This window comes from Callorhinus ursinus, unplaced genomic scaffold (assembly GCF_003265705.2).
Source record: "Callorhinus ursinus isolate GAN/ISIS: 27379988/994484 unplaced genomic scaffold, GSC_fseal_2.0 scaffold1031, whole genome shotgun sequence".
Taxonomy (NCBI): Eukaryota; Metazoa; Chordata; class Mammalia; order Carnivora; family Otariidae; genus Callorhinus; species Callorhinus ursinus.
In genome coordinates this window covers 1-11964 of record NW_027398086.1, presented here as the reverse complement: position 1 = coordinate 11964, position 11964 = coordinate 1, and the positions used below count along the sequence as shown (strand labels likewise).

The following is an 11964-nucleotide window of genomic DNA, read 5'->3' as shown; positions in this document are numbered from 1 at the left end:
GATCCGGCCTCCAGACTCTTCTTCACTGCCCGCCAGCCACAGGGACATGAACATGGGGTGGGGGGGTGGCTCAAGGGAGGAGGGGCCGCTTCACAGACAGCCCAAGGAGGCCTTCCTGGAGAGCCTGGAGGCTCTGAGCATCCTTGGGGCAGCACTGGCCCAGATGGTCCCCTTCGTCTCCTCCTCCTCAGCAGGTGATACCTGTCCTCTCAGCCCTCTCCCTGGTCCAGAGACCCGCCCCTCAGGGTTCAAAATTTAGAAAAACCCTTAAGTCTTGCTTAGAGCATGCGGAGCCCATCTGCTGTGGACTTAACGCTGACCGACACGACCCCCACCACCGACAGCACCACTGAGGGCTGCTGGGAGAGGGCCGCCGGGAGAGGTTTAAGTATAGGGATGCCCTCTGAGGTGTGGGGTAATGGCAGGTGTCTGAGAGGGCACAGGGACTTGTGACTGCAGTCCATTTTACCCTTGTAGACACAGCCACCACTGTCTCCAACCACCCCGAGGCCAGGGCCCCCACCCCACCACAGCCAGAACTGTACCCTCAGCCCACCGTCTTCAGATCCCCCTTAGGTCCCTCTCTGTCCACAGCGCTCCTTTCTTCTCCTTCACCCCTTCCTGCTGTGACTTCCTTTCCCAAGACCCTCCTCATCTGGGCTTGCTGGAAGATGAGGCATCTTTGGCCCATTTATGGCTGGCCATCTGGAGGGGAGGCAGGCAGATGAGGGACTGTGGAGAGGAGAGTCCTGTGTGAACAGGCCTCTGGCGGGAGGTGGGGGGCGCGGGCTGGGTACGGTGGCGGTGGCAGAGGGCTGGCAAGTGGAGAAAGGAGCAAGCCTCCTCCCAACGAAACAAGCCCAGCCCCCTGGAGTCACGGCCACACCTGGGTTGCTGAGGGAAGGCCTGGCACTGTGAGCCATAGGCGGCAGGTTCTCGCGAGGCATGGGGCTGTCAGCCACCCACTGGGAACCCCAGAAGGCCTGGCTCAGCCCTGGACCGAATCTCCCGCAGCCAACCACACAGCCGCTCCAGCCAGGCTCCTCCTCAGCCCCGCTCTGAGCAGCCAGGGAGAGGGCTCACCCTAGGAAGAATCAGAGAATAGGAGGAAGGGGCGGCGCGGAGAGGGGGGATAACTGAAGAGGGTGGTAGTGGGGGGGGCAGGGCTCAAGAAACTGGGGGCCAGGGGTCCAGGGGAACCAAGAGAGAGAGAAGATACAAGCAGTGAGGAGGCCTCAGAAAGATCCATGGGCTCTCATCCTTGTCCTCACGGCCGCCTCCACCTTCCCACCCCAGGACCACTTCTCTTCCTAGGAAGGACTTGGGGAGCAATGAAGAAGTCAGCAGAGGAAAGGGAGAGGCAGGAGAGCCCTGAGAACACAAGCTGACTGCGGGAGCAGAGGAGAGAGGTGGGGGGCATGGTGGAGCCCGGCCACAGGCGAGAGGAGAGGGCTGATGGGTGGCGGAGCAGAAAGGCAGGGTGAACTTTGGAGAGAGGATGCCGCAGGAGCTGAGGGGGATGCTACCGGGCAAGGGAAGAAATCCTGGGTCACCTTCAGATATGAGGAAAATCGGCAAGGCCAGGAGTAGTGACGTTAGAGAGGGGCGGACAGAGACCCTGGAGCAAGACGCAGAGGCAGAGATGAGACAGGCGGAGGGTGAGCGGAGGTAGGGCTGAGAGCAAGCAGAGACTCGTGGAAATGTCGGCATATCAGCCCCCAGGATGGGCAGAAACCTGGCTCCAGGGAGACTCGGAGGCCAGGCCCAACTTTGAGACAGGGAACCGGGCAGAGGGAAAGGGAGGTCAGCCAGAGACAGACAGAGATCCCGGGAGCCAGGCACAGGGTGGCGACCTGGTGTCCCCTCACCTGTGACAGGAGTCTCCATCCCGTGCCCTCACGCTCCAGAACTTGCAGCACAATGAGATACTGCTGTGGGAGGCAGCTGAGGGAGGACAGAGCGCAGGGATGGATGTGATAGCTGGCGGAGAGGAGGGGACCTATGGGGGGGAAGTTGGGGGGAGATGGACCAGAGAAGGAGGCTGAGCCCTGGAATTAACCTCTTCCCTCTTCCTCCTTCCACTGGAGAGAGACAGTGGGAATGGCCTGCCCACCCCTCACCCGCTGTTCCACCTCTACTGAGTCTGGCCTGCTCACAACACAGGGTTCCCTGAGGACAAAGCCTGGTCTCTGTCGGCTGGACCTAACCCAGCCTGACCTGGTGTTCTCAGCCCCTTATCACCTCCCCAGGGCAATGGGAACCGGGCACTGACGCACTGGGCTAACCCCCCAGCTTGTACACCAGGGCCTCAAGTGACCTAGAGCTGGGGACATCCCTTGGGGGGTAACACTTTGGTGTATGTACCTGAAGGAGATGTGGATGTGGGGTTGACGCAGGTTCCCCCCCGCAAGGACACTGGGTATAGGGTACAAGTCCCCTGGAACAGATGTGTGTTCCTGAGTCTAGTAATGGGGCAGTGGAGGGTCCTAGGGAGTTGGGGACCTCGGGGGAGAAGCCACATGTTTAATGGAAACCTCTCCTACCCGGAGGAACTGACCCTTGTCTGTCCTACCCCCCTCCACACTCTAGAGCTATATTGAGAGGTGACAGTGGATGGGGTGGGAGGGGGGAGCTGGGAGAGTGTTCCTGCATGTGAGGGTGTGTGGAAAAGCCAGAGCAGGGGAGTCTGGCTTTGTTTCCTGAACACAATGTCCACTTAGTCATACCAGGCACGGCCTGCTGAAGACCCGACACCTACTGCTTCTGAGAGGTGGCATCGCTGGAGGCCAGGGAGGGGGGCCTTGAGGGCCTGGGGCACTCGGGGACGTCTGCAAAGAAGGGCATGTGAGTATGAGCCCCAGGAAGGTTGGGAGAGGACACCAGAGTTCTACCTGAGGAGGGGGAGACGGACTGCAGAGCCCCCCGCCCCACCCCATGGAACGCAGAGCTTGGGGCCCAGCTGGTGTAAATCCCTGGGCCTGCCAGGCGCCCCAGCCAGCCTCAGCAGCACCTGCACCCTCTGGCAGCCGGGAAGGGAGCAGCCCCCCACCCCCACCCCTCCTCCCTCGGGCCAGGATTAATGCCTCCTGCCTTTCCCCACCCCCTCCCCGTCCCACACCAGGATTAGCGGAGGGTAAAACTTCTGTGTGTGAAAGTGGGTGTGCAAATGTGCGTATCAGTGTGCCTAACAGCAAGTGGGAAAATCTGTGATCGTAAGTGTGTAAGTGTGAACGATCTGCATGTGTGGGGCTAAGAATGCACATGGACGTGCGTTTGGCAGGTCGATAGGGGAGGGTACAGGACTGTGGGTCTGAGTGCAAATCTGCTGTGGTGGCCTGGGAGAATTCCCTCTCCTTTGAGAGGACAGATGGTGGCCACTTCATCGGGAGCATCGCGGGAGGGGCCAAGGGCTCCAGATGTGTCCCCAAAGCAGCACAGCCTCAAGTCCTCAGGAGGATACCTGCCTGGAGATTTGGGGAACAGAAGGAAACCAAGCACTGCATTTGTGCAGAGAGAGGGTAACACAGACATCTTCTTTTTTCTTTTTTTTTTTTTTTAATATTTTATTTATTTATTTGACAGAGAGAGACACAGCGAGAGCAGGAACACAAGCAGGGGGAGTGGGAGAGGGAGAAGCAGGCTTCCCGCGGAGCAGGAAGCCCGATGCGGGGCTCGATCCCAGGACCCTGGGATCATGACCTGAGCCGAAGGCAGACGCTTAACGACTGAGCCACTCAGGCGCCCAACATCTTCTTTTTTTCTAACAAAGGGAGTCATGGAGCTGGGCAGTAGATTCCCGTTGTTGGACATCCCGGCTCCAGCTCCCAGCCCCTAACACTGTGGGACTTCAGGTCAGAGAGGGTAGGCAGATGCTCCCAGCCTGGGGCTGTGTGAGGACAGGCCAGGGTAGAAACGGGTAGAAGGGTGGGGAACCCATGGTTGGGGTGCAGGGGACAGCATCTGACCTGTAGGAGAAGGTGACTCTTGCCCAGTGTGCTCAGCTCACCCTTCAGGTTAAAAATAACAAAGGTAAGGGCCTGGCGGGCACGGGCGTTTGTGCGAGAAGGTCCTGTCTTCCTGCTATCTGCCATACATCAGTTCTTTGGAGGGAAGGAATGTGCCCAAGGACTAAAAAAAGGCCCTGGAGCCAGAGGGGCTAGGGTGACAGACCTTTCATGGGCAAATCTAGAGGCCCTGCTGTCCTCCTGTCACCTCCAGAGCCAAGGGATCAAGGGAGGAGGAGCTGGGAGGGAGGGTCCCTCCGGAAGGACTCCAAATTTAGGCAGGGGGTGGGGGCAGCAGGGTATAAAGGAGATTGCTCCCGAGGACAGACAGACACTCCTCTGAACAAGGTAAGAGGGAGTTTGGGAGACTCTTTGGCCAGTCCCCAGAGCCCCCACCTTGGGGGACTCTGCCTTCTTGGAGAATGGGGTGCAGGGTGGTCTGAGGCCCAAGGGTGCTGCTAGAACTGCCTTGCTCCAACCCCAGGAAGTTCCCACTGATAGCGGGGAGGTTCCCAGGGAAAAACCAGAAACTTCTCTCCTCTGATCTGCCTTTCTTTCCCTGCCTCTGCTGTCCCCTACTTTCTGTATCCTCCATGCTCTGTCTCCATCCTCCTCCCACCTCGGATGGCTTTCTGCTCTTTGTCTGGCTTTATTTTGTCTCCTGGTCTTTGTCAATACCCGTCACTGTGGTACTTCTTTGTCTGTCCCCTTGCCCTTCCTTCCTGGCTGCGTGTTCTAATAGCCTCACCTCTCTCTAAATTACTCTGATCCCACCTCCGCCCCTGGCGCTTTCACTAACTCTGCATCCTTTCTTCGCTGACTCTCTGCATCTTCTCTCTCCCAAATTCCCCATTTGGTCTGTCCTGCTCATCCGGCTCTTTGGGTCGATCCACCTGGCTCACTTCTCCCCAATGGCCCTTCTCCACTGTTCTCTCTCCTTGTCTGGTCTTCCCTCTGCCTACCTGCGTCTCTGTGGCTCCACCCATGGTTCAGAATCTTCAGGATTCTCTGTGAAGAGATAACCAGGTGAGAACCACGCCCAATTTTCTCCTGGGAGCCAGGTTGCTGGACCAGGGCCCCCTGTCTCTCCTCCAGGCAGCTCAGCACCTCCCCGTGCAGACCCTTAGAGAGGCTCCTTCAGCTCCTTCAGTCAGAGGGCAAAGGAAGTAGAACCTGAAGCATGGGGAGGACAGGACCCAGGCCCGGATCTTCTCAGTGGGAGGGAAGAACACAGCGCCAGGTGGTGAGGAGGTGTGGCCAGGAGTAGGTGCCACCCACTGAGGCTTGGGCCCTCCTGTCGCAGGCACGGGGAAGCACTAAAATGACTGATGCGCAGATGGCCGATTTTGGGGCGGCAGCCCAGTACCTCCGCAAGTCAGAGAAGGAGCGTCTGGAGGCCCAGACCCGGCCCTTCGACATCCGCACTGAATGCTTCGTGCCCGATGACAAGGAGGAGTTTGTGAAGGCCAAGATCTTGTCCCGGGAAGGGGGCAAGGTCACTGCTGAAACAGAGAATGGCAAGGTGTGTGGGGCATAGTGCCAGGGAAAGGGAGAGAAGGTTTGGTGGGGGTTGCATTGGGGGGGGCACTTGCAGTGGGAGCTGAAGGCTCTGGAGAAGAGCCAAAGTCAGCAGGAGTGCAGGACATGCCCCCTCGAGGAACCCAGCTCTTCGGTGAGAACTCTGACGTTTCTCAAATGGACCTGAGCGGGTGTAACAGGGCACCACACCAGGGATGTGTGCCCTTTGCCAGATATGGAGCTGGGGCAAGGGTGGGGGGACCTCCCCTGGGATCTGCCTCAGCAGGGTCCTGGAGATAAAGAAGACACAGACACCGCGTCAAGTAAAGTTCCCTCTTGAATGTGTGTCCCGTCTCTCTGTGCCTCAGTTTCCTCCATGGACCAACTCCCCCAAATCCACCTCACTGAAACCAAGAGCAAACTCTTAGACCCAGATGAACGCAAAAAGCAGGAACTCTTGAGCTGAACGCTCAGTCCCGGGGCTGGTGACTAGCCCTCAGAAGTCCACAGTACCTGCTTCCTCACGCAAGCCGTGAGAACTGCCACTGGTCACTAGCAGCAGCTCACAACTGTCTGCCTTCACACATACCAACTGAATGTTGGGTCCCAACGAGGTGTGCAACGACAGGCCACGATCTGCTGGGGGCTTTGACTCTGATCCCGGCTCTGCTACTGGCTATCTACCAAGCTGGAAAACCGTTTAACTATTCTAGCCTAGCTTCTGCTACGTCAAAAACAATACCAGAATACCTACCTGCAGGGTCTGATCACATCAGGGCATGGCGAACTGACTGGTACCAATCGAACCACACTGATGGTGACCAATGGGGAGTGTAGGGTTGGTAGGTGAGTTGTTTTCCAGCAGGGCACGGTTTGCCCTGAGCAACTGATGCCCACAAGCAATGCCCCCAGGAGTCAGGGTAAGGTGTGTGCACAGACTGGAGAGCTGCCAGCCCCGCCAAGTTTGCCCCTAGATGCTTGAAGCAGGGACAGAAAGGTGCTGCTCATGCGCACAAGCCTTGGGCACTGGCAAGACACAGAGACCCTAGCAGGAAGGGACAGTGAGCAGTAAGTTGTCTGGGGAGAGCACTATGGGGGAGCCACGGGGCAGGGCTTGGGCACTGGTCAAAGAAGAGTTGGGGGAGCGAGGCCAGGTAGTGGCCCATGTTCTGGGAGGAGGTAGGTGGGCGAGGCTGGTGAGCGCCGACTGGCAAGGTGGGAGTGTGGTCATCCCTGTCTATGCACCCACCCCAGACGGTGACCGTGAAGGAGGACCAGGTGTTGCAGCAGAACCCGCCCAAGTTTGACAAGATCGAGGACATGGCCATGCTGACCTTCCTGCACGAGCCCGCCGTACTCTTCAACCTCAAGGAGCGCTACGCCGCCTGGATGATCTACGTGAGTGCATGTGGCAGGAAGCCAGTCCTGGATGGAGGCTAAAGTAGGCCAGGGCAACTCTCTCAAGGCGAGGGGTCAGAACTCTCCCAAGGGGCCCAGCTCCCCTCTGCCCCCTTCCTACCCCTGGTCAGCTGCAGGAAGAGAGGAGCCAGTGGGGGTGACCAGGGACTCCCCTGCCTGTCACCACCTGCCCCAGGCTTCCCCCTCCAGCCCCTCATGCCTGCCCTCTCTCCTGCTCCAGACCTACTCGGGCCTCTTCTGTGTCACCGTCAATCCCTATAAGTGGCTGCCTGTGTACAACGCCGAGGTGGTGGCCGCCTACAGGGGCAAGAAGAGGAGCGAGGCGCCGCCCCACATCTTCTCCATCTCTGACAACGCCTATCAGTACATGCTGACAGGTGAGTCTGGCAGCCCTGACCTGTGACCCACCCCCTCAGCCCCGTACCGGTGGACTTGACCCTGTTGCCTCTCCTCTTTTCTCTTCCAGATCGGGAGAACCAGTCCATCCTCATCACGTGAGCAAATGCCATCCACCCACCTAGGGATTTGGCAGAGACCCAGGCTGATTCCTGGGGGTGCAGAGGGGAGGAAAGGTTTAAGGTTGTGATTGCAAGGAGTGCGGGGAGCTGGGCTCTCAGGAGGGATGTCAGGTGACCTACAATGATATGCAAATTCTGCAGGGCCCTGGGTCCTGGTGCAGGAGGTTAGAAGGCCAGGATTCTGAGGGAGGAGGGTGCAGTGGGCTGAACTCCAAATGGAGCTTAGGGGAAATCTTGGATTCTGATGGGTCCCTCTTGCCTCAAGTGGAGAATCTGGTGCAGGGAAGACTGTGAACACAAAACGTGTCATCCAGTACTTTGCCAGCATCGCGGCCATAGGTGACCGTGGCAAGAAGGACAATGCCAGTACAAACAAGGTACGGGGTGGGCCACAGGCTCAGCAGAGGGGACCTGGGGGCAGGCTGACCCAGGTGATCCCTAGCCTTGCCCTGAGGAACAGTGGGGACAGCACTACCGAGGCCAGTGCTCAAGACCTTCCTGGCGGGTGCCTGGGTGGCTCAGTCGGTTAAGCATCTGCCTTCAGCTCAGGTCATGATCCCAGGGTCCTGGGATCAAGTCCACATCAGGCTCCCTGCTCTGTAGGGAGCCTGCTTCTCCCTCTGCCTCTGCCTCTTTCTTTTCTCTCATGAATAAATAAATAAAATATTAAAAAAAAAAAAAAGACCTTCCTGGCAGGAGATACACACTCTGGTGTCTGTATATGGCCCTTCGGAGCCACAGACCCACCTGCAGTCCATCCAGCCCCACCCCCATTCCCCAGGACCAGAGCAGCCCCTGTCCTCCCTACTGCTGGAGATGGACAGAAGATAAACCCTCGGGGTTCTGCTGCTTTTACAGGGCACCCTGGAGGACCAGATCATCCAGGCCAACCCCGCCCTGGAGGCCTTCGGCAACGCCAAGACCGTCCGGAACGACAACTCCTCCCGCTTCGTGAGTGCCTTTGACAGCTGCCCACTGGCCTCATTTGGTCTCGACAAGAAAAGGGGGGGTGCTGTTTTGTCAACAGTCACTACACCCAGTTGATCATCCTGTGTTTGGCTTTGGGATATCAACAAGCATGCGGTGCACCAGCCTGTGCGTGTGCACACACACACACATACACACATACACTCAAACCCTCCTGACTCAGCCTGGCTCCCTGAGGTCGGAGAATTCAAGAAAAGAGACCCAGAGTCACCATAGCTATTCCATAGCCAAGTAATGGAGCTGATGTGTCACATTCTAGATTTTCCAAATGACTTTTTCCGGAACTCTTCCAGAACTCTTTCCAGAACTCTTGGAAGTGGGAAGAGAGCATAGGTACTGGAGCCAATTCTCCAGCATCCCACCCGCCCAGCAAGTCCCCACACCTCTCTAAGTCCCAGTTCCTTTATCTATGAAACAGAGGTAGCAATATTTACCTTGCAGGTTACTGAAAGGATTGAGATCATATCAGAGGTACAAACGGGAGGCATTGTATCTGTGTTCATTCCCGTGTTGTTGTTTCTGCTCAGAGATACTTAGTAATATGGAGATAAGCATGCTTTCCCCTGTTTTACTGAAACTAAACTGGGACACCAAATAGGTCATTAACATTTCCAGAACTACCCAGGGCTTTCTGGATTGTGTTGAGGTCCAAGATCTCCATTCTGTCCCTTCTGGCCAGTTCCCTGACTCTTTGTCCCATCCACCCCCAGGGGAAATTCATCAGGATCCACTTTGGAGCCACTGGAAAGTTGGCTTCTGCAGACATAGAGACCTGTGAGTATGGCAGGGAGCCCTGCACACCCCTCTGTGTCTTCCGCCTCTGTGTTCTTTCCCAGCTGGGCCACCCTATCTCAACATTCCCTCTCCATCTTTCCTCTTCCCCTGGCTCTGTCCATTTTGCTATAAGAGCATTTCTCCCCTAATCTCCACCCTTTTGCTGGACCAACTCTCTCCCCGTCCTTACCTGCCTTCCTCCCTTCTCCTCACTTCAGATCTCCTGGAGAAGTCCCGGGTGATCTTCCAGCTGAAGGCTGAGAGGAATTACCACATCTTCTACCAGATCCTGTCCAACAAGAAGCCAGAGCTGCTGGGTGAGCCTGCCTAATGCCTCAGTGCCCCCATTGCCCTCCCCAGGCGGGTTGGGTGTCCTCCTCCTGCTCACCTGCCCCTGTTCACCTCTCTCCTCCTTCAGTCTGCTTAGGTCTTCTCTTCCTTCCCCAACTCAGATCTGCCTGCAACTCCTCTCGCCTCTCTTCCCACTCTTTCTTTGTCATATTTCTTCTCCTCCTCCTGGTTGGTTTTCCCCTTCTCCTCCTTGTGCCTCCCCTGCTCCCAGGTGTCATTCTCCCACTGTCTTCCCTCCCCAGTCCCCTGCCTACTTTTTCATGTCTTTTGGATTCTCTGCATGGTCCTTGCTGACTCTCCTCCTCTCTCCCTGCTCCTGGTCCTCTCTTCCATTGTCCCTGCCCCACCCCCACCGTGCCCTTCTCCCAACCCCTCCCTGCCCGTCCCCTTCCCTGCTCCTTGCCTGGACAGACATGTTGCTGGTCACCAACAACCCCTACGACTACGCCTTCGTGTCTCAGGGAGAGGTGTCCGTGGCCTCCATCGATGACTCCGAGGAGCTCATGGCCACAGATGTGAGTGAGGAGGCAGCATGAGAGCTCCTGAGGGTTCCTGCGCCACCAAATCCAACCACCCTCTTTGCCTCTCTTGCTCTGTCCTAGAGCGCCTTTGACGTGTTGGGCTTCACTCCTGAGGAGAAAGCTGGAGTCTACAAGCTAACAGGCGCCATCATGCACTACGGGAACATGAAGTTCAAGCAGAAGCAGCGGGAGGAGCAGGCCGAGCCAGATGGCACCGAAGGTGCGGGCAGGTGCTGAAAAGGCCTGAGGTGCTGGGTGTTCACCTGTCATGAGGACATAGTCCACTGGGAGCAGGGTCTCCTGTTCTATGTCCAAAAGTGGTGCTTTTCAACAATTCTTGAAGAGCTAGGCTGACAACCTAGTTTTATTAAGGTTATTAGGACCATGACAGCAAAAGTGGGAGGAAACCAGAAGTATGACAAGCACGTGGGCAGTGGGCAGTACCTCTTCCCAGGGGCAGGGCCCTCACACTATCCAGCCCTACCTCTAGGCTTTCTCCTTGTTAGATCCTTGTCAGAGGCCACCCACTGTCCCCAGACAGGCTGGTTCTTGACGACCTGAGGCCTGTGGGGTAGATGGATGGGGTGAGAACCAGGGAGGGGCAAGGATGTGTGAGAGATGGGCAGACAGGGAGCCCCCTACAATCCTGCCAAATCTTCAACCCCAGCTGCACTGACCAGAAGTGAGTTCAGGATGTCTCCTCCTGGGCCCAAGACTCACCCAAGCTCAGGAAAGCACAGACTCTAGAGCTCTGCACATCCTGATCATTAATGCAGCGTGTATGTGGAGCATGCCCAGCCCTTGGATGAGCCCCTTTCAAGCCCTGTGCCATGTTCTGTTTGGGAGGTAAGGGCCAGGGGTCAGGATATAGCTTGGCATTAATATGTCGCATACCTCCCTGGGCCTCAGTTTCCTCCTTAGTGAAATGGAACAACAGTCCTTTCTAGCTCACTCTGGGGCTGTTGTAAGAATTTGTTGAGAAGGAAATGTCAAGGTGTGAACAGGGCTAGCTAGACAAATGCCCAAGAACATTCCTCTTAGCCTACCTTCAAGGACCCCTTCTGTGTCTATCCAGATCAAAATGCCAAGCCTGGGTTTCATGACAGGATGTCATCAGCTATCACAAAACTCTTGAAATTGAATCAAATACATTTTCTCTAAATAGAGATCATATGTTGGATGGCACAGGTGGAGAGTTAGGGTGGGAGGGGTAACATGCTGTTAGGAACCTTGATTTCAAGTTGTTCACCACATAGATTAAGAGTGGAACAGGCCCAGTCCTGGATCAGATCCTGGGTTGGGAGCAAAGGAGGCAGGGAGCAGCGCACATCTCTGTCAGACACAGTCCCTGCCTTGGAGACATGGGAATGTGCTCATAACAATGCTGGTCAAGGGCCTGGACCAGGGACACCGAGCAGATGTTAAAGACAGAGACGACAGGAACTGCTGGGTGGTGGGAGGTTCTGGACAGACGAGGAGGCCTGGGCTCCAACCTGATTCTGCACACTGGCTACGTGCCCCCTGGCAAGCCTCGTGCCCTTCCAGGCCTGGATGTGCAACTCTTAAGTGAAAGCGGATGGACCCGATGCTTCAGAAAGGCTCTGGCCCTGGAGCAGGGAAAGAGGGTCTGCCGAAAGTGCTTGCTTACTTCTTTCCTTCTCCACCAGATGCCGACAAGTCTGCCTACCTCATGGGGCTGAACTCAGCTGACCTGCTCAAGGGGCTGTGCCACCCTCGGGTGAAAGTGGGCAACGAATACGTCACCAAGGGGCAGAGCGTACAGCAGGTGTACTACTCCATCGGGGCACTGGCCAAGGCAGTGTACGAGAAGATGTTCAACTGGATGGTGACACGGATCAATGCCACCCTGGA

The 11964-nt window shown here is 56.8% G+C and overlaps 1 protein-coding gene across 1 annotated transcript; it reads left to right on the top strand.

Moving 5' to 3' along the window:
- Positions 1 to 4294: 4294 nt before the first annotated feature.
- LOC112819122 (myosin-6) lies at positions 4295 to 11959 on the top strand (the record flags this gene model as incomplete). Its single annotated transcript, XM_025866154.2, has 13 exons — positions 4295 to 4352; positions 4998 to 5030; positions 5308 to 5526; positions 6777 to 6920; positions 7162 to 7318; positions 7408 to 7435; positions 7725 to 7836; positions 8318 to 8410; positions 9157 to 9220; positions 9439 to 9537; positions 9983 to 10086; positions 10174 to 10312; positions 11760 to 11959. Coding segments are annotated over exons 3-13 (1341 nt in total), but the record flags the coding sequence as incomplete, so codon positions are not given.
- Between the last annotated feature and the right edge of the window lie 5 nt (positions 11960 to 11964).